At 44.6% G+C, this 26,886-nt stretch overlaps 1 protein-coding gene across 2 annotated transcripts in view; it reads right to left on the bottom strand.

The window, feature by feature from the left end:
• Nucleotides 1-26,886, bottom strand: part of KLF7 (KLF transcription factor 7) — a 65,714-nt gene that overhangs the window by 12,944 nt on the left and 25,884 nt on the right. For both annotated transcript variants that reach the window (XM_077181295.1, XM_054636639.2), the window contains 2 exons: nt 21,364-21,976; nt 1,831-1,954 (listed from right to left, as the gene is read on the bottom strand). In XM_077181295.1, the coding sequence (XP_077037410.1) occupies nt 1,831-1,954; nt 21,364-21,976 (737 nt within the window). The remainder of the gene's footprint in view (nt 1-1,830; nt 1,955-21,363; nt 21,977-26,886) is intronic.

The following is a 26,886-nucleotide window of genomic DNA, read 5'->3' as shown; positions in this document are numbered from 1 at the left end:
GAGGATATAATTGTTCTCATTCACAGAAGTGCTTAAACAAAAGCAGAACTGCAGAGGTCCCTACTTGGCTTATCCTGTCCCTCATTCTAAGCAAACAAAAGATGATCCAGGGATAAAACAAAAGATAATCCAAGAGGAAGCCCTCCCTGGGGGAAGGGGGACGGGAAGAGGGGAGACAAGGGCAGAAGAGCACTTAAGGAGATGAAGCTCTTGGAAAGACAGGATGTGAAAATGATCAAATTTCCTTCCCATAAAAGGATGGGGTCCCTTGTTTATGTCCCACACATCCTCTCTCCACGCATATTCTCTGTTGGTCTGGTGAACCCACAGGCTTCCTAAAGGCTTTATTGTATTACAAAACGTTTCCTTATCACAGTCGAGAACCTTAGTGCTGCATTAAAAAGATGGGTAATTTTCTTAAGCCTCTTTTAAAAATATATATAAATAGGATTAGCTGGATAACATGTTCAGATGCAAGCACATTATTTGATTACTCAGTAGTGGATCCAGGTTTCACCCAGGGCACTGCCAATCTTCAGCTGGGGGGGTGAGTGGGGGAGAAGTGCTCATTGTTCGATGCTGTCAGTGCTGTCAAGAGTCATTACAGGGGTAATTGCTTTTGCTCCACCCTGATTTCTTATCAGTTGGGATTGGGGATGTGGAAAAGGGTGTTCTTTTGGTTTTGTTTCTAAATTGAAAGAACCCAGCTTTCAAAAACGCTCAGCACCAAGCAAGGACGAGCAGATTTTTCAGAGCAGCTCAGTATTTACTGAAGCAGCTGGAGCGGTGAGGCTGCAGCAACGAGCCGCGGTGGGAGCTGCAAGGGCGGCTCTGGCAGGAGCTGCTCAGCTCACACCACATTTCCGAGTCCCAGAGCGCTGCTGCTGCTGCTGACAGGCTCCTCGGGAACCTCGGCCCGTGCACCTGTCAGGCTTTCACATCTGGGCCCTCTCACAATGAAGGTGCAGAGTATCTCCCACTTCAAAGAGATGTCAAGAGTGAGATTTAAAACTGTAGGAAAAGATTCACTAATTAGCAGGAATGTGCAGAGATCATTGATCTTCACAAAACAACCCCCTGAACTTGAACGGTAAAATGTGTCTAAATCGCTCTTGGGCTTTTGAGAATGGTGCCCTTTGTTGTCTTTTCTTTAGGAGCCCTGGAGTCAGTGCTGAGAGAAGACAACCATGTTATGGAAACTGAATGCTTTTTCCCTAAAGGTTTCTTATAGATTTGGGCCACTTGTGGCACACAGCCACACACTCCCCATTCCTCCTGCCATATACCAATGTTTTTGTGAGGCCCACCCTGCCAAAATGTGGGTAGCCAGCAGTGGTGCTTGGGGTAGTCCTTGAAGCAGAGCAAATAGAGGGAGCTTTGCCTTTGTGAGCACAGCAGGCTTACAGGATCAGGAGACAGAAAGCTGGGGAGATGCTTTGTGGAGAGGTCCATCACTGAAATGGTCTAAGGCCCTCTGGATGTCTTCTCTGCTTTAAGAGTATTAACAAGACCTGCCCTATGAACTGAATCCTGTGCCCACAACAGACACCAGCAGGGTTCAGTCAGGCCTACACCTGGTCCTACATGTTGTTGTGTGCTGGGGGATTAGACTGCTTAGGAAGAATTCCCCATCTGCCAGCCTGCCTGGCCACTAAGGCAGAGAGGACAGGAGCTGAGCAGAGGGTCCCTCCATGGTTCAGGGGTCCAGGCAGTGGGACAGAAGGGGCCGCTCTGCTGGGAGCCAGGTCTCTTGTCTCTAGGAGCTGGCAGCTCCATGCTAGTCACAAAAGTCCACAGGTTTCTTGAACACCATGCTAGGAGCTGCATTACCTGTCACAATGGTTGCATTTAAAGGGCTTTGCACCCGTGTGCTTTCTGTAATGCCTCGTGAGCTCGTCGCTCCGTGCAAAACGCCACTCGCACCCTTCCCACGAGCACTTGTAAGGCTTCTCACCTGCAGGGGGGAGGAGAGAACAGTCAGCGCGGCAGCAGCAGCATTACTGAGCACTCAACTTCAAAGCCCCGTGTCCTCCCACCCTGCCTCTAACCCATTCGAGTCAGTTAGCCCTTCACACAATTCATGGTCATCGTGGCATGCAAATAACTTAGGGCTTGTATACTAGGGATAGTTCCAGTCCAGATTTTACCACAGCTAAAATTCTCGCACAACCTTTTATCTTGTTTCTAACAAAACCAGCCAGCTGGTCTTTGAAGAAGCCTTAAGAGTGTCCTCAAATGTCTAAGCAGCTGTGTGGTTGAAGCTTGATTTTCAAACAGCTTTTCAGCTCACTCCAACCTTGTCAGATGTATTACTGCAGTATTTGAGTGATTGTATTAACACCTGGACACTGAGTGACTGAGTGCACTACTGCTGAGTGACCACCACTACTGCATCACACGCTTTACCCCGATTCTATTTACCCCTTGTGATTCTGTTTACCCCTTGTGTGGCCAGCCTCACATCTGCTCCCCTCAAGCATTCATGCCTGCTGTCCCCAAGGACTGCACCTTTTTTACTTGCTTCTGACAACAAAATCTACTCCTGGGACCAAGAAATTATGTGAGAGGATACATTTTTATTTCTTTGAATTGGCTGGTCCTTCAGGCTTCTTGCACTACACCTTCATCAGCTGTTATTCTGCCCTAAAATATTAACAATACCATTGAAGGCAGTGAAATGGTGTAGTGGTAAGACAAGAGAGATTCTAGTCTGCTGGTAGGAGTTGGACTCAATGATTCTTGTGGGTCCCTTCCAACTCAGGATATTTCATAATTCTGTGCTCATATCTAACTATCTCCTAATGCACATCAGTCTCTGCAGATCAAAGTCTGCGTGGTGTAACATCTGTGGAGTCATTAACACTTTCTGTTGAAGAATCCCAAATCATGACTCCCTTTTCCTTTTCAGTGCGCATGCATTGGTGTGCATTCAAATTTAACATCTCCCCACACAAGAAATGCTCCAGTGCATCTCCTCCTATAGAAACTCCATGTCACTCTTCCCCATGCAGTCAGTTGAGATAAAAGTCAGACAGAAATCACTTTCGCTACCAAGCTTTTAAGTGGATTATTACTTATTTATTTGTTCTTAAAATTGCTAAGAAGGTAATCTTAAAAAACCCACCACAGACCACACTGAGGCTGCAATCTCTAGGCCAGTCACATGAAACAATCAGTTGACCACAGCAAAGACACAGATTGCTATATTTAGTGTGTCTATTCAGCAAGTATAAGAGTGAGATCTGGATATGGGAAACCTATGTATATCATGATGATGAACTGGAGAGGCAAAAAGAGCAAGAAAAGTGAAAAGGGAAAGAAAATTGCATCAAAATACATGAAAAAGTGCTGTTCTCTGGTTTGTGAGTTTCTGCAGACTTCGTGTTGCACAGGCAGCTCTGCTGCACAGTGGTCATCTGCCCCAGAAAGAACAGCAGAATGGGCTGAGAACTCAATTGAAGTTGAGCCATTTTATTGGCCTTTGAGAAGTTTATTTGGCTCAGTAGTTCAATTAAAGGATTCATTGGGATGAAGTTGTGAAGAAGGGGCAGCAACTGGCAAGACTAGACCAAAATATCCATTTATCCCACAGTCCCTGAAGGCCATCCTGGATGTCCCTGCTGTGAGTCACAGTCCCCCATGGGAAAATGCCCAACAGGACAAGGAACTGAGCCAACAATAACACTGCCCCACTTTGAATGCGCCTGCTTGGTCATTTCTGCAGACTCACCTCTTGTTCCTTTATTCTTTGGACAGGATTTCTTCAGGAAAATAAGAAGTTAGAATGTTCTTAGTGAGCAGGGTGCTGGTGTCTTGTTTCTGGGCTGGTTACTCAACTGTACCTTAAACACTGTCACCAGTGCTGGCCCCATGCACAGGAGCTACAGTTGCAGCAGTCTCCCCGGGCCCTTTGCACCCTACCTGTCAAGCAGCATCTGCTCTCCTCAGAAAAAAGGGATTTCTCAGGCCTGTGCCTGTGCCTGTGATGGAGCACCAGTTTGTCTGAACATTTCATGGATTATTTTAAAAAGCTGTCAGTAAACAAGCCTCGATGATAATGTAGTTCCTTGGTTCTCTGACGCTCTCTAGTGCCTACCTTAGAGTGGAGACAGCCAGGCAGGGAAACTGCCTTGCAGCACATTTGCCACACACATGCTGCAAAGCAAATGCAGAAGATGACTGCTCAGCCAAATCTGGCAGGTACAGCCTGTCTGAAGGATACAGTCATCTACAGAGCAGAAGAGTGAAGAAAAAGCATCCTGGGCTTTCTGGGAAACTATATAGGCTACTAGGACAGAAGTGGAGTTTGGCTTGTTAAAATTTGTCAAGAGCTTTGAAACTAGACAGTGCTATATATATATATATATATATATATATATATGTATAGGTTACAAGAGACAGAAAAGCCAAGCACAATTACTGGTGAACCCACAGAATGACACATATCTCTGTTACTTGCTGCAGGGGCTCCTCTCCCAAGTGTTCCAGCTTTGGCCTTGCACAGCCCTGAGCTGAGTTTTGTTTCTCCTTTGTAACCCAAGCCCTGTTCAGCAAAACATCAGACAGTACCTCTCAGGGCTGCAGACTGCACACTGCCATAGCAGGGCTGCCAGTGCACAAGGTAAATGCAAAGGAGCACGGTGACCTTTAAAGCCATGTCAGACAGCTCCTTGACCCAGAGACCTCCAAGAGGTTCAATTTCCTGCCCTCCTGCAGCTACTCAAAAACACAAGAGGGAAGGAGAAGAGAGACCTGCCTGTCTCTGCATGTGAAGACTAAAAACAAACTGCTCCTTCAATGGCTGCTGTCACCTTACATGAAGATGAAATGGAAGTGTGTCTTGCCAAGGTGCACATATGTAGAAAGCATAGGAATGAAAAAGGGGGGAGGGTCCTCCTACCTCACTACTGGCAATAGCAGGGAGGAAAAATGGGAAGGATCCTTTCCATGTGTTAGGCTGCTCTTCTCCTGTTCAGAGGATTAGTGATACTAAAAAGATAGATGATGAAATCTGCTGAAGGGAATGGCAAACTCCTACTCACTTCTACAGGGCCAGGATCTCCCTCTTTTTAAGAAATTAATTATGAGCTGCAAATCCAATTAAAATAGGAACATCACGGAGTTGTGCCACACTGACTTTTTTCTAATTTCTCAAATTAAAAACCATATTCAAAACTTGTGCCTGCAAGCCACTCCCAGGAAGGAGGCTCTACTCCTTAAGTCACCTTTATCTAACACAAAGATCTATGCAGTCCTTAAACAAATCCATAAATCCACATTTCTACAAACACACTCCCCAAAACAGTCCTACAGAAATGCTATTAGCCCTTCAGATATACTTTAGGGTTTCAGTCCATCATGACTGCACACTTCTGTGAAGCAGCCTCTCTTCCCTGTGGCTATGTCCTGTGGTCCATACCTCATTTTAACCTTTTCATGTTCCTAGAGTACATTTTATACCCTGAGACTGGGATGCCTGGGGAGTAGGCTCTCTGATCCACTTCTGTTTATGGCACCTCACCCAACTGAGCTCTTCTTCTAAAGTACCCCCAAAGCACACTTCAGTACAGTCTGGCCCTCTATCTTCTATTTCATCCAGCCTGGTCCAATCTGGTAACTGGGGGACAAAGACCTTTGAAAATTTATGGGAAACACACAATAGCGAAGCTAAAATTATATAAAATCATAACAAAAAGTCCATCAGACTTTGGCAGCCCTGAAATCGGGTCACTGTTCCTTTTGTGACTAAGATGAATGCAAGACTAAATATTAGGCATCTAGTTACAGAAATAAATTATTGGTACAGCTTTTTCTTGAAAGCCAAATATTTATCATTTGGAAGTATGAAAAGCCAAGCACACAATCCCATTTACACTCCTGTGGCAAACACCCACTAGGTTTCTAGCAAAACACAATGGATATAGCAGGGCTGGTTCTCTAATGACCACCACAGCGGAATTTGGACCTTCTCTCTCCGTTTTCCAGCCTCAGAAATTCTTGGTGAGTTTTGTCTCATGCAGCTCTAGATATTGAAAGCCAACATCTGATACTGCCACCTATGACATTCTTTTTCAAGTTAATGGGGAGGCAAAGGCATGGGTGGGCTGTGACACATCATACCCAGGCAGTCTGGAATTGGAGGTGAATTTCTCTGCTTTGATGGTGCAGGGGGCCAGGCAAGCAGCTCAGCTGCGTGCACCGGTATCTTTGCTCTCCAGCCACAAACCAGAGAACATCAAGTTTTTGCTCCAACACATATTTAAATTATAAACCCTGTACAAACCTTCCCAACAAATATTTCCTCACAAAACACAGCAATGGAGATGTTTTCTCTTCTCAAGATCCAGAGACCCCCTGACCTTGCCACCTACATCCCACAGGCACCCTCTAGGTCCCAGACAGATTTTTCTTGTCCAAGAAGTAAGACAGTGTTTGCTAAGACATCTCAGAGAGGCTGTTTCAGCAGAGTGATTAGTAGAAACATTAGGTTACAGGACACAGAGGTACCTGCTCAAGATCAGCTGAGGACACAACCACAAAACTACAGCACATAATGGGCACATTATACTTCTTATAGCTGCATTATTTATTGCCAGTCCCAAGGGTTAAAAAGTCAAGTGCACTCTTCTACAGAAATAATGAGATTTTAAAGAAGAAAACAATAATATTCAGACATCATTTGCCTTCTGCTTTGTAGATAACCTAGGGCCATGGTTTTAAACCTCTCTTTGCAGCCCTGCAGGCTAGGAACATTTATTTTGAAATACAGAGGAAGAAATTTGCTCTCTATTCCCCAAATTTCAACAGCAGGGACTTTAAAAAGAAAACCCTCCAGATTTAGGGATGTGCACAATAAGATCACAGAGTTCCAGTGTGATGGGGTGAAACCCTGGCTCCATCCAAGTCATTGGAAAAATATTCATTAGGCTCAAGTTTCACCCTGTATCTTTATGGAATTGAAACAAAGATATTATGATTATCCATCCATCCATCCATCCATCCATCCATCCATCCATCCATCCATCCATCCATCCATCCATCCATCCATATCTATTTCCTTACCCTCCCGGGCACTCTCCTGCAGGGCACTTAGTAAAACAATCAAGTAGTTTAAGCTCCCAGTCCTGCAGTGAGCTTCAGAGGAGAATCACAGTCAAAATCCTTGCTGATACTTCTCTGTGCTAAAATGTGGTAGTGTCATGGGACTCCTTTAGTCCCTTGACACTCCTTTTTGATTCAGCCAAAAATGTTTAAGGAAACTGAAGGGAAACCCCCAAATTCTGCCTATATGCATATTTTGAAGGCTATTCAAAGCAAACATTAGTTGTACTATGTTTGAAGAGCTCAAATTATGAAGAGTAATATTACACAGCTACACAAAGCTAGCATGTGAAAGTGGATTTAAGAAAACAAGAGGAAAAAACTAGCATGTGTTATAATCCACTGAGAATTTTTCATATATAGTTTCAAAATCCAAGAAGAAGTTGTCTGAAAGAAACACAAATATTTCCTTCCTTTTTATAATCTGTAATTTAAAAACCATTTAAAATGAAACTAGTTCTAAAAGTCTCAATTTCTAAAAGTATGTATTGAAAGACACTTTTAGCTACACATGTTTCAAGATTGATGTTCCCAGAGAACTAGACAAATTATAAAATTATAACTGAAAAAAGGGATTAAATGCAAGATTTCTTGCATGTATTTTTCCTATAAGGAAGCTCTGGGGGTCTGATATGTGTGAAGAATCAAGTGCTTTTTAAGAGTGTTTTAATAACTTTGTATGCTACCCTAAGAGTGTTTTAATGATTTTTCTTGCTACCCTTCCTGAGAAACTCCTTTGGGAGTTCTCCTGGGCTGGGGAGTGAGACCATGCTGTTGCAGGAGCAGCAGTGTCACTGCAGGATGAACCCAGGCATCCTTCAGAGGCCAGTGCCTGTGGGGATGCTGCTGCTGCTGCAAACAGGAGTCACTCAGAAGTGCCAGAAGCTGGTGTGGTTTTGGGGGAGAAGCAGCCCCCCAGAGCAGAGAAATGCCAGGCAGGCATTCCTAGCTGCTCTGCAGTTTATGATGAAAGTCTGCCTCAGCACAATGAGAACCCTAATGTGGAACTTCACATTACCAATATTTTATATTTATGTAGCACTCTTCATCTCCAAGGGTCCCTGAGAGCTTTACAAGCTGCATACATGGCATACCAATGAAGCCAAGCCATAATTCTTCTAATTAGCTGAACATCAGCACACAGCACATGGCACAACAGAAAATGTTACTGGTCACTCCTCTCTTCCCATGTCAAGTGCTATATGAGATTTAATAGAAACATATCTCAGAAGGACATTTGGGGTTAAGGACCACTGAAAAATGAAGTCTAACAGGACAGGTCTCCTTAACACCAGTGCCTGTCTTCCCTCATTACATATACACACTTTGTCAAATATGAGACACAGAAGAGGAGCTGCCCCAGACCTGCTCCCCACTTTCACACCACATTCAGCACATTACCATCACATGGCTCAGGCAGCTGCTCTGCTGGGGAGGTTACCAAAAAGCTGGTGAGCAGCTGCAGTCCAGAGCACAACAATATCAGCCTCTTTTTAAGATTAATAAGTTCATTTCTTTAGCAAAAAGGAAGAGCAGGCTATTTAATACACACATCCTCTGGAGATCAATGCTAATATCTAAGTGTATGCGCATGCAACCCATCAACCAGTAAAACTAATTACAAAAATCAATTTCAGATACTTTTCTGAGCCTTTCATTCCTCAATATACTCCTAATTGATTTTTGTTGGAGAATAGAAAGCCTAATTAATATTTTTATTATTTAAAAGGAATGCAAAGGAGGGGGCAATGGTGAGTGCTTAACTGGTCCGCCAATGTTTTCTACACAAAAAAAAAGAGAAAAAAAAATTAAAATTGGCATTTTATTCAGTTTTGCCACCTGCTGGAAAAATGGAAAAGCCTTTGAAAGGATGACAAAGCACAAGAGAAAAGCTGGCAGAAGACAGTATGGGGCAGAAGAGGAATGTGACAGGATTGTGAAATACACAATGTGAGAAGGTTGTACCTATTTTTAGAAGGGCAGGGATGATCAAGTGTAAAAGCAGTACATTTCCATGAATGATGTACAGCTCCTTTAATCCAAAAAGGTCAGAAATGCCCTTATAGAGAGGTGACTCTGATTATATTTATATTAGAGATGGGGGAAAAGAGGTTAAGAAGGAGACCCAATGTCCAATCAGTCTTTCTACAAACTTCAAAGCTCCGGATTAGTTCCTAAGGGCCTTGCCAAGGCTCGTCTACCAAGCCAGCAGCAGTTTTCAGCATGTAGCCATTCAGGACACAAAAAGAATCCAATTTTTGCAGCATTATGTCTTACACACACACAAGCACCTAACACACATCCACAAAGCCCACTTGCCTAGCTGAAAAGCAGAGAAAAGCAAAGCATGTAGCAACATTCAAAGAAATGGAAATGTTCCATTTTCTACTCAAGAGGCTGCATTTAACAAGCACACATTGCCCTCCATACTGAGCCCTGAAGGAAGGGAGGAGCGCCCGGCTTTATCTCTTTGGGTCTGAGCACGACTCCCATTGAGAGTGATAAAGCCTTTGCAATGTGCTCCCCGTTCAAACCCCTCTCCACAGCTCCTCTTTGAAAGAAGCTCCTCCATGGTGGGGAGCAGGGCTGGTGTACAGTTGCTGGTGCCAGCCTGAGCACACAAGCCCAGCTTGTGCCCCATTAATTGCCAGCACATCCTCCCCTGGGCCGGGCCCTGGGGACAGAAGCAGAGCAATAGGGACATTCAAGCACCCGGCAGCAACACCAGCAGCAACACTACCCAATTAAACCTCCAGAGTAAGTGAGTGGGGAGGGGAAGGAAAATTTTAAAAAAGAAAAAAAAGAAGGAAGGGAAAGGGAAAGGGAAAGGGAAAGGGAAAGGGAAAGGAAAAGGAAAAGGAAAAGGAAAAGGAAAAGGAAAAGGAAAAGGAAAAGGAAAAGGAAAAGGAAAAGGAAAAGGAAAAGGAAAAGGAAAAGGAAAAGGAAAAGGAAAAGGAAAAGGAATTGAGTTGCTTGGCAACAGGCAGGCAGAGGCAGCTGTGCAGCAGGTCCGGCTGGTACCCAGGCGGCGGGGCCGGCCCATTAGCGCCCCGCATCTCCTGCATTTCGTGCCGGGGTCTCCTAGTAACAGCCTGTGCACGCCGCGCTGTTGCGCTTCCCCTCCTCTCCTCCTGTTCCTCCCGATCACGCGAGGCACCGCTGTTTGCCCTAATTACACATTCTCTGCTGCTTCAAGCTGCCATTACTTCGGTCCCCAGAGGAGCAGCAAGAAATTTTTTAAAATGTCCTCTAATAAGGGCGTCTAGTTTCAGATTCTGTGGAGCTCTGCAAGCTCAAAGATGCAAAGCAAGGTGGCAGCGGCAGAAGGAACAGATGAAAAAGGAAAAAAATTCAGCAGCTCACTGGATCAGATTTTTCCAGCACTCTGAAACATGTTCTTTTCCCTTTGTTTTCTGTAACTCATCTTAGAGGGTGGACAATGAGATAGCCTTTAAGGGACATGGTGCATATTTACATAATCCAGAGCAGTGTATCAAAGATGTGCTCCTTGGAAACCTATAGTTTAGGTCAAGAGTTTCTGAGAAATTCCAGACTATAGATAAAGGCAAATAGACCAGGAAAAATATGAGATGCATGTACCATGGACTGTGTTGAGAAATGATAAAAAATTTAAGAGGAACAGACTCCCCTTTTCCAGATGCTAACATTTTTAATGGTTTTGCTCCATATTTTTGCTAATGAATATGAGTTTGCTTATTCAAATTATTGCAGTGATGATGTTTTTCAGCATTTACCATCTTCTTCCTTTAGTCACTAGAAAATCAGAGAAAAGATGCCCAAAAGATGATGCAGACTGGCAGAGACAGCACAGGAATAAAACACGAGGGGAAAAGAACATACATTCCTTCTGATTTCCCACTTTTGTCAACAACAAAAATGGAAAAAGATCCAGGATCTCAATCATTCAGATACTGAATCTGATTTAAGGATAGATGCAAATGGGAAATAATGTACCTGGGTTTAAAGGATACACTGGCAAGTTCTCTCACTAAAGGCTGCTCTGGTGCCAAGGCAGAGCTACCTACATGCTGGCAGGCACGGGCTGAAGGAGATCCCACCCTTCCTGGTGCTTTCTCTGTCCTTGGGCACAGCTGGCAGGGGGCACCCAGCTGCTCCACACTGAGCAGGGCTCAGCAGAAAGGCCTTGGCAGAGCTGCTGGGCAGCCCTTGGTGAACCAAGCAGACTAATCTCAAGAGCACAAGGCAGCGAGTAAAGATAATTAATTTTACCAGCTAGGAAGATTCCCCATCTGGATTTCAGAAAAGGCACAAAGGATTACCTGTCCTTAGCTCTAAAGGGGGTTACATGCAACCACCTGGAAAGCACCCAGATCATTTATGCTGCCAGGTAAGTGCAAGTAACCAAAGGAGAACACAAATGTATTACAACATTCCGTTGCTGGGTGACACTGTGTCTTCAGGGAGAAAAATCAAAAAATAAAGAGGTTTTCTGTATGAAACATGTTTACTAACACACATTCAAAGCCAAGCAAAGCCCAAGAAAAAAATCATCTTTTGTACCGGTCTCACAAAGAATTGAAGATAAAATATCACTCATATGGAAGTCAGTTTACAACGGATCACAGCTTAATCAATTCAAATTAATTTTTACCCAGATATTCACAGATAGAAATCTTCTATTATTTTCAACCACATGGGCCAAGTTTTTAGCTAAACTTTTTACACTGTGCACAGTTCTTTTCTCCCTATCTCTCTCCAACACACATGCTCCAATTTCTAAAATAACAAACAACAACCATACTGGAAAAAACCCAAATGTGGAAAATTTCACTCTGAAGAAGGAAAGGCTTTGCAAACTTTACAAGATGTACAAATGGAAGTTTATATTAACTAAGCTATTAAGACTTCTCTGTGTGTGGTGAGAGTCCAGATGTACAGGAGGAAGGAATAAATCCCCACTAAGCCTCTGAATGTGCACGGCCATACAGTTGAGTACACCTTTCTTTCAGAACTCAGCTGGGCATCAGCTTTTATCTTGAAACTCATGTTTGTCATCATTAGCTTAGCTAGCATGCTTGCAAATGTTTTTTCAGCATTCAGTTTTTGCAGCCACAATTTTCAGTTCTGAGTTTTGAAAGCCAGACATCTTCAGGAACAAATCTACCTAACACAACATGTGTGTGCTTATCTGCAAATGGGGACTTCTGGGATTGCAAACTGGCCTGCAGTATTTTAAAGACTTTGATTCTTATTAAGCCTTCTTATCATGTCTAAAGCTGACCAGTGGAAAGATTTTGGTTCTGCTGTCATTGTCCTGAAACAGGTGGCTTCACCCACTGTGCAAGAAGTTGATCCACACACAGAGTCAAGGTACTTATTTACAGTTCTGTGCAGAAAGGGGTGCTGGGTGGCAAATCCACAAAGGAGAGTGTAAATGTGTTACCTATTGCTTTAGTGAGAATCTGAATCATAACATGTGTTATGAAGGGAGTAAGCCCCTTTGAAATTTTATATGGTAGACTGTATCCAATTGACATTGTGGGGTAAAAGGTAATGGCAGGTTGAGAATGATCTGTTATTCCTCTTACAGGTCAGTTGGTCCAAGACCCTGCTCAAGAGGGGTTAAGGTGTTTTGTCAAAATGCATGAAATCTGGCTTTCCTCTTAAGATGGGTTGACACTTTGCCCTCAAGAGGATTTTGTGTGGAAACATATCATGGCTGCCCAGCTGGGGCACAGCACTGAATGCAGCTTGGATGGAGGCTGGGCACAGCTCACAGTGCAAATCCTGTGGGACACAGTGCCACTCCCCTGCTGGGCTCAGTGCCTGCCAGCAGTCATAGCAGTGGGACAGGCTTCCAAATCCATCCGCTCAGGTGCTTCCCAGCTCCATTTTGGCTTTCATTGCCTGCCAGCCAGGCGAAAAATGTGTTGTGACATCATGGAGCCCTGTGTGACAGCGGCCCATGATGTCACAATGCCAACACATGCAAGCACATGGAGACTGGGCAGCCTGGAACATCACAGCCTGAGCTGCGACCAACATGGCACGCCAAGGCAGCTCACGTGTCAAGGTGTCACCCTTGCAAAGGACCCGAATGAGGCTCATCCTGGTGGTTTTCCTGACCATAGTGCTCCACAGGCTGTCTCTGTCATTCACTGCCTCCACATGTACGGCCAAGGAATGCACCAGCAGCCTAGACCCCTGCAATCCCACAGACTGGGTGAGGTTCAGGATGGGCATCATTCCCGAGGGTCCAAAGAAACCGCCTGCTGTCACCAAGAGCATGACTGCTGCATGGACCAGCACCACTGGCCTTTGCAAATGCCAGCACCAGGTCAGGGAGAGGCTGGACATCGCTCCTGAGTGACTGAAGCAATCGCCCATTATCCCAGAGAGTGCCGCCTCCAGCCTGCCCTATCCTTTGTGCCAGTTTTGGAACCACCTTCCCCCTTGACATGAGCTGGTTGCTCTGTACAGCCTGGCAACCTGTGGGACTGCTCAGCATGGGTTGTATTGCCTTCTGCATCTGGAGAAATGTGAAGAAACCTCAGGGACAAGGAAGGTGATGGACGTCCTCATCTTCAGTACGGACAGACTGCTGGGAAAAGAGCACCTTGAGGTGGTCCAAACTGTTCTACAGGGTGGAGGCCAAAACCAGCCTGCCCCACAGGGCCATGAGGCTTTTCTACCACCTCTACATGAAAGTGCTCTTCTAAATCAAGGAACCAAAGACAATTGACAAAACAACCAAGATAAGACCAGATTACAAGGAAAAAACAATGCCAACTCATCAAACTAGGGAAAGGATAATTTTAGCAGAAGGAGATTATGATCATCGACTCACGGTGCACAGGTTCAAGAACTCAAAAGGAGAAGACTGTGCAAAAGGAACAAATAATTTAACCAAAAGAAGATTGAATAATAATTAATTAATAATATTAACTATGTCTTGTAGCCAAGGAATTTTAATGCCTTGTTCCTGTCAAATGTTCTGTGGGACTGCCTAGACAACTGGCCGCGTAGAGGTAAACCCATGCATGTAGGCTGCTGAATTGTGGCAAGACACTGCCACAGGTAGAGAAGCTGCCTGTAAAAGTACCCCATGCAGATGTCCACATACCCAAGAGCCAGGCTACTGAAGAATATTGCAACAATGAACAGGTGGATCAGGCTGCCAAGATGAAAGTGTCTCAGATGGATCTGGACTGGCAACATAAAGGTGAATTAGTTTTGGCTTGGTGGGTCCATGATGGCTCAGGTCATCAGGGAAGAGATGCAACATGGTGAGCTCATGACCAAGGGGTGAACTTAACCACAGACAGTAACTATGAAACATGTGCTGCAATCAAGCAGGCCAAGCATAAAGCCCTTGTGATAAGGGCACAATGGCTGAAATATAAGTATGGGGAGGCCTGGCAGATCAATTACATCACACTCCCACAAACCCACCAAGCCAGGCACTAGATGCTGACAGTGATGGATACAACCACTGGATGGCTGGAGACGTACCCTGTGCCTCACACCACTACCCAGAACACCATCCTGGGCATTGAAAAGCAAGTCCTGTGGTGGCATGGAACCCGACTCAGACAATGGAACTTATTTCAGAAATAGCCTCACAGACACCTGACCAGAGAGCATGGGACTGAATGGGTATCTCACATTCCCTATCCCTATCAGGCTGGTTCTCTGCCTGCAGCTGTTTTTTGCCGTAAGGTGGGCACTGCTTATGCCATTGTGCCCATGGTTTTATTTGGGACCCTGTCATCCTTGGCAAAAGCATGGACACTTCTGCTGTATTTAGGTCAGCTTCCATGAAGCCTTGTAGTCCATCTGCTCCTGCTTTCAAGTTGCTGCTGCTGGTATGCAGGTGTGTGGGACTGTGTCCACATGGGGTGGGAAAGACAGGCTCTGCACTGGGAGAGGTCCATCCAGGCTGCTGGCTACTATCTGCCCAGATATGACCCAGACTCAAACACCCACACTGTGCTTAGGAAAAGCCTCTAACCCAGCACCTGCCTTTAAGATGAGAGGTAGCACACTTGGCTTTTCCTGCCCAGAGCACTTCAGGTCTCCCAGTCATGCCCACCTCAGCCTAAAACAGCATTTCTGAGGACACATCTCCAATTCATCCCTGGTGTGACCTCAAATAGTTTAGAAATGACAGTGCTTTTGGACAAATGGACAAGAAAATCATAGCTTCTCCTTGTTAACTTGCCAATTCTAACCAGTGCGGGACAGCAGCAACACAAAGGGAAACTGGCAGATGACAAATTGGTGGGTTTTTCTTTGAGTCTCTTTTTGTGATCTCTATCATTTGCCCACTGGCTGGGTGCTTCACAGTGGCTCAGGAGCAGGTGGATGAGTATAAAGAAAACACCAAATTACAAATTCAAGAAGGCTTCTCTGTGTCTTACCAAGGTAGACTGCCGTAACACTTGGAGGCACCTGCACTTGCCCTCCTGCAGCCGAACAGACAGAAAATATCAATTTCTAGGTCTACCTTGTGCCAGAAATCTTCTCACATGGCAAACAAATAACACCTATTTACATTTTCAAACCCAAACACTAAGATTGTCCCATGCTATTGATTTGGCAAATGATGGAGCAGAAACACAGGAGTGAGAATTCAGGTATTGACAACTAACCTATGGATGAACACCAATGGTGTTTTAAATGGCAAGGGCTGCTTTTGGCAGGGGCCATCCTCCTGCTGCCTGGGTGGTTCTCAAAGATAATTTTTTTAAGTCTAAGCTCTTGCTGTAATAATGAAGTGAGGCTCTGACTCTCCACAACAAAGTCACAACACTCCCCTCCAAACTTGCCAAATGGCTAAAAGGTTTCAAGATCAGAAAGTTATAGGGAGTTTAGGATCAAGCTGGGCTTATTTTAATCAGCTTTGATAAAGACTTGTTATGTTTTTACACAAAAAAAACCTTTTTAAAAGTCCAACATCACAACAAATCTTTCCAAAGTGGCTAAGCAACCATACTCCCCAAGAAATGCAGCCCTGAATGAAGGTCTTTCACATACCCTTCCTCCTTCAATTCCCTGTCTCTCACTTCCAGCAGTGTATTCATCTGTTGCTTCAGCTGCTGCCATTGGAGCTTCAGGATCCTCCATGTCCCTCCATGTCCCCTTGGAGGTTTCAGTCCTGCACACAGAGCTGTGGACTCACCACAAAGCCATGGGTCTCTGTACAACAAAACACCTTGGGCTTTGGCCTTAATTTCTCCTATGTCACCAATACTGTTCTCCCAAATGCTTTTCCCTAAGTCATTATTCAGTCTTGAATCCTGCAGAATTGGTGCTGTGCTTGGCTACTTGCTTTTTCCTTCTCTTCATTGGCTTTCTGTTCACAGATGCTACTACACTAAAACAATACAGCAATGCAGCTTCCATTCATGTGCTATCACTGACACAGAGTCTTTATTTTCTCTGTTATTCCTTTCCTTTGTATTAATCTTCTTTCCTATCACCCAGACTACTCTCCTCAACTTTGTCCCCTCCAATAATTTTCAGATTCCAGATATTTTCTCTTTCATCTCCAACACTTGGTGAAAGTTCTTCTCTATTATTTGATACACCATCTCAAAAACCTTCTGTTGGTAAATGCTCTTTCTAATCTCTTGTGTCTCATCTTTTTCTTGCAAATGTAGTACTTTGTTTTCCTGCAGGGTGGATTTGTTTGTTTTAGTTACTCTCACCCAGCATTTTGGATCAAAGAACTCTATAATTTAAAATAAGATGTCCTGACAATGTGAAACAAACCCCACTTAAGAAGCGCTATCTTAAGATCACATGTAGACTAGTAACATCTATTTACATGGGTATTTCCCACTTGTTTAGCCCTTAGAAACCTAAATACAGATCTGTGGTGCCCAACTGTTGTTTCTCAGACTTAAGCTCCAGTTGTATCCAATCCTGGTTTTGGATGGATAAAGAAAAAAAAAAAAAGCAAACCTTCTGATACTTGTAAAATGCAAATCCTAGCAGAACCCCATAAGGGTAATTTTTTTAATCATAGTCCCAATCTTAAGGATTTCCTGGCCAGTTTTTACGTGCTGCATCATCCCCAGTTAGAAAGTACCCATGCCATCTTATACCTTTCCCTGCAAATTACTGCAAGGAAGGCTGATAGGAATGGTTTTGTCAGGAGATAGAAATCTCCAGCAGTCTCTGATCTGGGAGACAGTCACATCCCATGACTAATCTTTCCATAGGTCACAGGCCAGCTCACCCTTAGACTTATTTGCATTCAACACTCTCCAGCAATATCCTGTTTTCTAATTTAGGAAGTACTGACGATTATACATGGGGTTTGGCTCATTGGAATTCCTTTCCTCTCCACTCTCCATTACATTGACAATTCATCTCCATGCATGTGTGAAGGCAGGATGAAAATTTTCCTCTCTCAAAAGAGAGAAAATGCCATTGTTTGCACTGATGTCTGCTCCCCAAATAACTGTGAGAGAATGTGCCGGAGTTGAATTACCATGACAGTCCTGGTTGCTCCTTCTTTAGATATTTTTACTGCACCCTTACACTAGCAGTGTGGTTTTCCCAAACCTCTAGCTCACCTTTTCTTCCTGTTTACAGGCCCAGCTACTGTTTCTTCCCCGAGGGGCTTCTTTACTGCACTCTGACAGTCAGTCCCACCACTGCTCTTAGTTCCTTCACACACCCTTAACTTTAGATGCCCCAGCTTGCTTTGAGTTCAGTCAAATATTTTCATTTCCCTTTCCATACAGACAATGTTTTTCCCTTTCCCTTCCAGATTAAATTCTCTCCCACACAGATGATTGTTTTTCCCTCTCCAAAGGTCATCCAGAAGGTGGTTTCATAACCAGTTCGACCACTGATGGGCCTTAGAGTGCTGTCCTGATTCTCTTGCAGATGACATGTGGGAAAAGTAACGTGGAAGATGCACCAAGTGAAATGTGGGGTTTGATGGTCCCTGGGCTTCCCAGCAAAGTAAAACCCCAAGAGAGGATTGTTCCCAACCTAGCAAGCTGCTATCAGCCCGCATTGCCTGCAGCCCAGCCTGGCTCATCCCGCAGCAGCAGGAACAGCAGCCAGCGTCTGTCTGGTCAGCCTTACATATGAATGAAAGGAATGCAGCCTCCTTCCGCTGCCTTCCACCCCTCAGCCGCTCCCCAGCCCATGGCTGCTTGTTTTCATGCACTGCAGTAAATCCCTTTGATCCAGCAAGTGGACTTCGCACGTGCAAGCTGAGTGACCAGCCCACATCTGCCTCTGTGCCTGGGAGCCCCACACTGGGAGCTCTTTGTGTGTGGGGCGCTCACACTCGTTCCACAGAGCCCACACTGGCACACTGCTCTCGCATGACACACTAACAAACCACCAGCCAAAGGAAAATATCTTGCAATCATTTCAGGCCCTCTGGCTCAGCCACTGACTAAGCCAAGTGGCTACTAGCCATTGGCACTGCTGGGTGCATTTGCAACCCACAGCACACTCAGTTCAGGCGTGAAAAAAACAAAGCACCCATGGAAAAAAGGGCTCCTTGTCCCTTGTCCCATGCCCTGAAGGCTGCATGGGAAAGGACACAGCTCTGATATTTATAATTCAGTCCCAAATATCCATAGCTACTCCTCTCTGTCCCATGTTTTCACCAGAGACAGGAGCTGCCTGTGGGGAACCCCACTGAAGAGGTCAGTGTGAACACATTAGATGTCTTGATTGTACCAGCTCTCGTTTAAGGCATCCAGCAGTCAGTGTGTTTTTAGGGAACAGAGCACGCAAGCAGTATGAAGGAGTCTGAATGACTTTGTGCTCCAGACTCAAATAAGCTGTTTAGGTAAGCCTATCACACTCCTTCCCTCAATTTACCCAGGTTGCTCCCAGGACGTAAATGTTCACAGGTATTTAGACAACCTGCTTTCCACAGACAAAATGAGACAGGTTTCCTGCTCCCAGGTTCTGCATCAGAGATGTGTTTTAACAACAAGGCTGCATTCAGTCCTCATCACCATGCTTTCCACAAAGCCGTGCACATCTAGGACATGGGTAGGGGCAGGGTGGTTTTACAGCCGTTAGGAGAGGAGAAGACATAATTCCAAGCTTGTATTCCCTCTTGTTTTTTGCCTTCCTGCTTTCCTAACAACCTAAGCTATCAGCTCAGGACATGGTGAATGGAAACAGAAACACTGCCATAATTTGGGGCTGTTTAAACCACTGACAGTTTAATTGGCAATATCAGAGCTAGCTGATCCCACCAGGTGAAGTGCTGGGAATGGGAGGCCTGGGCTCTGCACCCAGGCAGCTGCAGTCTCATCATCTGATAAAGGTCTTCCCTCTCTGCCAAGGAAAGGCAGACGTGTCTCTCTCACCACATGAAACACTGCTGTGGATGGGCAGGCTCAGCACGTCATGACACCACCTACAATCCAAGGCTATTCAACAGAAAGATCACAGGGCCAGTGAGAAACGTTTCTCATTGTGGATTAATTGTAAAATGTAAGATTTCATATGGTAATGTTAGAGGGGAAAGGTTTGGGCCTCAGAAAATTCAACCAGGCCTAAGGCTGGGATCAAAAGCATGCAAACTCTTACAAGATTTTGACAGCAAGGGTTGAGGTGCTGAGAGATTAGAAGTTATTTTAAGTGCTCCTCATGATTCCTTGTCCATATCCCCATTTGCATGACTACACCTGTAAAACTTCACAAGTTCACCCTTTCCACACTATTGTGTAAAATATCCCTGACTAACTTCAGGAAAAGCTGTGTAAGACCCATCACTTCCAGCCTGAGAACGAACATGCGGGTCATATCTGAAGAGACAAGATCACCGGGTCAACAGCTCTCACACTCTTCATTTGTGCTTTCATGGAAGCTCCATTGTCTGCTGGAAGGCCTTGGCTGGGATGTCCCACTGGCCAGCCCCAGCAGGAAGAAGCCCTCACAGCAGCATCGGCGCTACAAGGAACCAGCATTCTGACCATGTTGATGCTGATTTTAAAATTATTGCACTACTTTCACTGCTTTCAGATCACTGAATCACAGGTGAGGTCACTCCTGGCAAGGCAGCTATCCCCAGTAAAAGCACTAGAAAGCCCATATAAAAAGATCAATGCCTTTTATGTCTTACTATGATTTATACTTCAGACCATGTAACTTTTACAGTGCTGCCTAGTATGTGATGGATGCAGCTCTCTTAACAACCCACATATTTATCTGATTTACTGTGTTGGTCCAACGTGTTATTTTCTACCTTGCAAGAACAACCTTGCTTCTAGGAATCTGCCTGCATGATAAGATCGTGAACTAAATGTGCAGTTATTGTAAGAGACCACACATTTTACAGTAAAATTGAGAAAACTGATTATAGCAATCCCTCTGGAAACAAGAATAATCACATGATAAGACAGTGCTAATGGGAATTTATCATCTCTCATCACGTGTGAAGCTTAGAACAAAGCAGCAACGTGTGTGAACTGCATAGCTATTAATGCCAATGAATACCAGCTGAAGAGCTGCTGGGGACTATGAACAAATGAGAGGAGGGAACCTGAACAGCCAGCCTAAGCCAATTTGGTATGCTTCAACCAGCTTACACACAGATATATATATAACATTTGTAAATGTTACCCAAAATAACAGCCTCACGTCTATCCATACAGCCCATTCCCTCTCTACCTACACTATTTCATTCAAACTCCATGTCATTCTTTTATTTGTTCTCACTATATTTTAGCACTGGAGAAGTCCAAGATCATGAGTGTCTGAAGGGTATGTGTCTCTGCATGCCTACACATCTGAATATGCACACGCTGCCTCATGCACAGATTATTCCTCAACCACATATTTAAGATCTGAAACACATTTCTCTTTCTCCCATACAAAAGGCACCAAAAACCTACCCACGCTATTTTCTATTTGAAGAAAATAACACTTGACTAAACTCTACATTTTTAAAGTTGTCTTGGGGAAGTGAGTGCCAAAAACCCGAAGTGACATGCACATAGTTTTAACATGAATGATACATCTACATCCCTTAAGTATCCTAAAATTACTCTGTATCAAGCCCCATAAGACATATGAAACCCCAACAGGTCAATGGTAGATGGTGAACTCCTCTGTTCTATTGAATAATGGGTACATTTGCTGGACTACCATATTTTCCACTGTTCTGTTTCATAGACAAAAGCTTGGACTTTCAGAAGAGATTTTTTTTTTCTTTTCTAAATGAGAATAAAAAGAGATGGTTACGGGTAGGTGACAGGACAAGATGAGAGAAGCATCCTGCATAAGTACCTGTATGAGTCCTCTGGTGAGCCTTTAAGTGGGAGCTCTTTGTATAAACTTTCCGGCACCCATTAAATTGACAGCGATGAACCCTCTTCTTGTTTTCTGGGGATGCTTCTGTCCCTGCACCTCCTTGCTCACTGTCACTTTGCCCACTTTTTATTGTCCCCGCAGTTGCTGTTGCTACACCCACTTTCACAGAGCTGAGTGAAGTTTTCTTGGCTACCAGTTTCAACGTCACTGTGCCATCCACCGCTGAGAGAGTCTGTGGGGTTTTGACGAGGTGGCGGCTGAGCTCCGGAGAGGAAGGGGGGGTTAATGAGGTCACTGCATTGAGCTGGGCCTGGTTGACGGCTGTGTAGCCTTCTGTGGAAGAGCTGGTGGACTGTGAGCTGAGGCACGTCTCAGACAGCAGCTTGTCACGGGACAAGATGATGTCCATGTTGGCGCTTTTGTCACATGTACTCGTCTCCACTGGTAAAAGGATGGGCTCCAGCCGCCGTATATTGTCCTCTGCATCTGGGGCTGAGGAGGCATGAAGGAAACAGTCCAACTCCTCACCAAAGGTCTCAGAGATCTTCCGTGGCTCAGTCTGAAGGTATCGCTCCAACTCCAGGCATGTCTGCAGAAGAGAAAGGGAGATGGGAGGGAGAGAAATCGCTGTTAGAGAGAGATTGCAGCTTAGCTGCCACTGAGGGCAGAACATGGTCCAGAGGCATTCCAAGACAGAACTCATCAACAGCAGCATCTTCCAGTGAGATAGTCACACCCTGGGAGACATGAAGATTTGGCACTCCTTTGAGGCTGCTCAGAGATAGTCTGGGAATAACCACATATGCTAGCAGGTATTATACTAGAAGTGAAGATCAACAACCAGAAAGTATCCACTACATTTTCATTAAAGTCTGTACATTGTTGGTCCATGGGCACCAGGGCCTTCCCAACTTAAAGTATAATCTGTCAATTCCATATGAAACTATCCTAATAGACTCATCATTTGGCACTTACAAACAAAAAAGTCACCTTTCCAAATAACTGCTTCCTCTTCCTTCACAAACATTAACTTTCTCTCCAAATTTAACTCAGTGTAGTTGGCTGGGACCTAATCATCCTTGAACAACACAATTCTGAAGTGTGACATTTTAAGACAGGAGGTAGAAAAGCTTCCAGTGAGACCACAGCTTGTTTAAAGGGCCTGAGAGAAGGAAAGGTGACAGAAAAAAATCCTAACTTCTGTCAGTTTTAGAGGGAGTTTTGGCACATCTGGTCAAACGGAGCTTCCTGTGTACAGGACACCAGACTTGCACACAAACACACACTCACCCCTTTATTAAAAAGTAGGTGAAGTTGCAGTCAAAGATGCTTTCACATAAAAATGTGCTCCTGCACCTCCACAGCAGTGATCATCAGCACAAGGATGGGATGAACCTCCTATGTGAATGTGTCTTATTATGAAGTGTCCTGAGCTTGCTCCAATAAAACCTTCAGCCACCAAAGCACTGCCCCAGTGTCCTCCACAGCCAACACTAGAAACTTTTATTGTTTATAGAGAACCATTTGCTGTAGTTTCAGGAGCTTTTAATGGAGTTTATTAGCACTGTTTTTCATTTCTTGCAGCTTGAAAGGATAGCTGGTTTAATACCACCACTGTGATTTCACAGGGCTTGGAGAAAGAGACATTCTAACTAATACATTTTAGAAACCTCTAAAAACTACTCCTCAGAGAACACTTCTACCAATATTAAGAAAGGGGTTTTAGTAGAAAATTTTTAATCTATGGGAGCTGGTGACCCAACTACATCTCAATCTGGAGAGTCCAGCATCTGATCAAGAAATAAAAGCTTCATATGACCAGAGGAGAGACAGAGACTTCTGCCTTCTGAGTACAAAGGTCTCATCAACAGGAATGTAAGGAGGCCCCACTGACAGCTCTCTAGGAACTGGCAGGTAATTTGAGATTATTACTTTCAAAGCTCCCACAAACAGCACTATTGGTTGCAGAGATACAATGTGGTGGGATGGCTTTCAAGTTCACCACAATATCTGCCACACTGTTGTTTCTTTTTTAAATAATAGCTGATTATAGATCTGATCTGTAGAGATGGACAAAAAGCAAGAGAACAGAAGATATGCAGGTGAGACATGCTACACTTTAGCATGTATGTTATAGTCAGAGGTATGAGACTGTCTGTACACAGGCCTGGGTGTGGGACACAATCAATTGTACTTGCCTCAGCAACCTTTCTGTTTTCTTTATAAGGTGCATTTCTGGGACTATGAGAAAGAGGTTTAGCTGGGAGTCTGGTCTCTCTCCAGATAAATCCTAATGGGTTTTGGGAGAAGCTTTCCAACATGCCATATAGTCTTTCAGTAATAACCCCCACCACCAGGAGAGGCAATGCTTTTGAGTTCTTCACATCATGTAATTTGGGCTTTCTGGTCCACTTAGCCTTCATCCAATGGGGCAGAAACAGGTTTAGGGGCCAAATAAATAAAAGGCTTCCAAAGGAAAGAGCAAGCATAATCACAAATTAGGGGTGGAAAGGGGGAGGGCAGCAGCAGGGAGAAGAGACAAGGACTCAAGGCCATTAAATCTGATGACAGTGACATGAAATTTCAATTGCTGTGGGATCAGAAAGCTGCATGCCAGCTCTGGGCTGCCCATGGAGGGGAGGCGAGCAGGAGGTGCTGCTCCTTTAAGGCATCACTACCCCATGACAACAATAGTGGGCCTGACAGTTTTTCCAGCTTCACCATTAATTTTCCATAAAGAGCGGTTTCTCGATGAGCCCTTTTCAGGCAGAGCCTGATGCTTCACAAACCTGTAATTATTCCTGGCTCCCCCCTCCCGCAGCCACTGCACCTGTGCCATTTCAAGACACCAGCTGGTCATGTCTTGCCTTCTGCCTCTGAAATCCAAAACCAGAGGATCAAGCCCATCTCCCCATAGAAGGGGGGAGAAAAACAACTCAAAGAAACAATGTAATGCAGTCCCTCCCACCCACCCCCCTCAGCCTCTCCACCAAGTCAATAGCAGGGAAGAGCCTAGCAACTGCTGAGCCAGAAAAGCCCCGCACCTAATCTGCATGGCAGACAAAGCCTGGCGAGGGGCTATGGCCACAGCCCTTCCCTCACCTCCCGCCAGGGCCCTACCTGCTGCTGCACCTTTTTTTTGGTGGCAGAAACAAAGAATCTTTCCCTATATGCACTTCCCAGTTTATTCCAAGTACCTTATGTGACCTTCTCTTCTTGTGGTCCCAATCTCCCAGGGAGTGGTGAGGAAGGGTTTAGAAACCAGCCTGCTTTCTTCACTCCTTGCCCTGGCATGACAATTTTTAGGCCAACTAAGCCCACCACCTTGTCTTGAGCACTGACCTAGAGAAACCAGTCAGGCTGAGACCACCAAGGTCCCCACTCCAGGCTGGTAGACCAGCAGGAGGGGCAGAAAAGTTCTTTGGTCATCATTCTCACAAAGCTTTTTGCTACTGAGCAATAAAAAGCTACTGGGTTGGGTTTTTTTGTTGTTGTTGTTGTAGCTGTTGTTTTGTTTTGGATTTTTTTTTTCTTTTTTTTTTTTTTGTGGGAGGAGCAGGACCACTATCTACAGAGACAGGAACCGAAACTGCTGAATGATGGTGAATCCCTATAGATCTCCACTTCCACTACCAGCCTGGTAGGAAAATAGTTCAAGAATATCTCAGACAGGAGTGAGCTGCTCTTGTCATGCTCTTATCAAAGTTCTGCTGGACATCCAGCTTCTCCTCACCAGTGGTGCAAGCGAGGGAGCTTTGTGTAAGGATGGAGTACACCACACAGGACAGGCATTCCCACTGCCCTTTAGTTGCTACACTGCAGGCAATGTGGTGGGTATTAAACTTTTTATCCAATGCCTGTATGATACACAGCAATAAAGACTCTAAAAATTGCCAAGGGAAGAAGAAAATGGCTCCCTTCAGGAACAAAAGAGGAAGAGCCATAAGACTACTGTTGGCTGTCAAGCCAGTTCCTCTGGCTAGGGATAAAAAAGTGTGACCCACTAATTCAACCCATCTGCCCTGATTAATGAGGGTCATTCTCCTTGCACCTTGCTCCTCAGTTTAACCAGTTAAAAGAAATGATGATTCATGGCTGACAAATAATAGGATGTGACTTTGTGAGACCCCACATACTTGAAGTAAGCCAGATAGAAAAGGCCAACAGTTTGGCATGTGGACAATCCTGTCAAGGCCTTTGTCTGATTTTTCAGTTTCAGATACAGTTGCAAAAAGTCTCACTTCCCCAACAAAGGAACATTTCCATCACCTGCAAGAAATGTGTGTTCCCTCCCAGTAATTCAAAACATCTCTTTGCTCCCCATATTACACTATCATCCAAGTCCTCTGGGGCACATGTAGTGGCAGAATACACATGAACTGCATACCATGACACTTCCATGTGCAGTACCAGATCCTTCACACAGGACAGGCACTGTAGAGCTATCCTATGCCTGCTAAGGACCTACTTGTTAGTCCTTTCAGAGATGGCAGTCACTGGTCCAGGAAAATTCAGTGCTCAGTACGTTTGTCAATTGAGAAAGGTATGAGCTCTAATCTAGTTGGATTCTTACCTCTAAAGCTCATAGAATGAAAGTAAAGATTATTTATGAAACACATTGAGTATGCTCACCACTATGAAATACAACTCAAGAGAAATCCAGTGTGTGCCTCTGACAGCAGAGATGTGATACATGTGTACCATTTTCAGCAGAGCTTAGTACTCACCTAACTCTACAGCCAGCAGAAATCAAGATTGTTTTGCCACTAACTGCAACAAGGAAAACAAACCTCAGACTCTGCATCCCTCCCAGACTTGCAGATACTTGACTTGGTTCAGAGTCTGTATTTTAAGATGTCTATCAGCTATCCAGTTTAAAGTTGATCCAGAACATTCAAAATCCAGACATGAAGGAACTGGAGTCACCACTCATGATGCTGATGTTTGACTTCATCTCTCTCCCCCAGAGAGGAACCAGAAGGAAAGTTCTAGCTGGGACCACCAGCATTACCAATGTGCCAAGTCTCAAGGCAGTGTATCTCCCCTTTAGAGAATGACAGGGGAAAGACATGCCCAAAGGCCAGGAGCTTTGGCAGGGACACAAATTTGGCATCTAGGTTCAGGTCCAGACAGCTCTGGAAAACCTAATTCCACCCGATGAACCAAAATATACACCTAGTTCTCAGGCTATGAATCTAAACTTGCTCCAATGAAATGCAAAGAACTAGTCTTGGTTGACAGCCATGTTATGTACTGGAATTTCATCCATCCATCCAGACTTTTGAAAAATAACAGGTCGCTTGATAAGCACCTGCCCATGTTGTGAAGCCTTTAAAACACTCAAACTTCTGGGTGCTTTGCACAGGTAAAGATAGGACAATATAGCAACAGTAAAGTTCTGTCAAGGGTAAAAAAAAAGGCCAAGCACTTATAATAATTTGAGGACAGACACATCAGGGAAGGCACTGTATCAATATGTTCATTGGCTTCCTCTGTTTT

This window comes from Agelaius phoeniceus, chromosome 7, assembly GCF_051311805.1.
Source record: "Agelaius phoeniceus isolate bAgePho1 chromosome 7, bAgePho1.hap1, whole genome shotgun sequence".
Classification (NCBI taxonomy): Eukaryota; Metazoa; Chordata; class Aves; order Passeriformes; family Icteridae; genus Agelaius; species Agelaius phoeniceus.
This window is presented reverse-complemented; position numbering and strand designations above follow the sequence as displayed.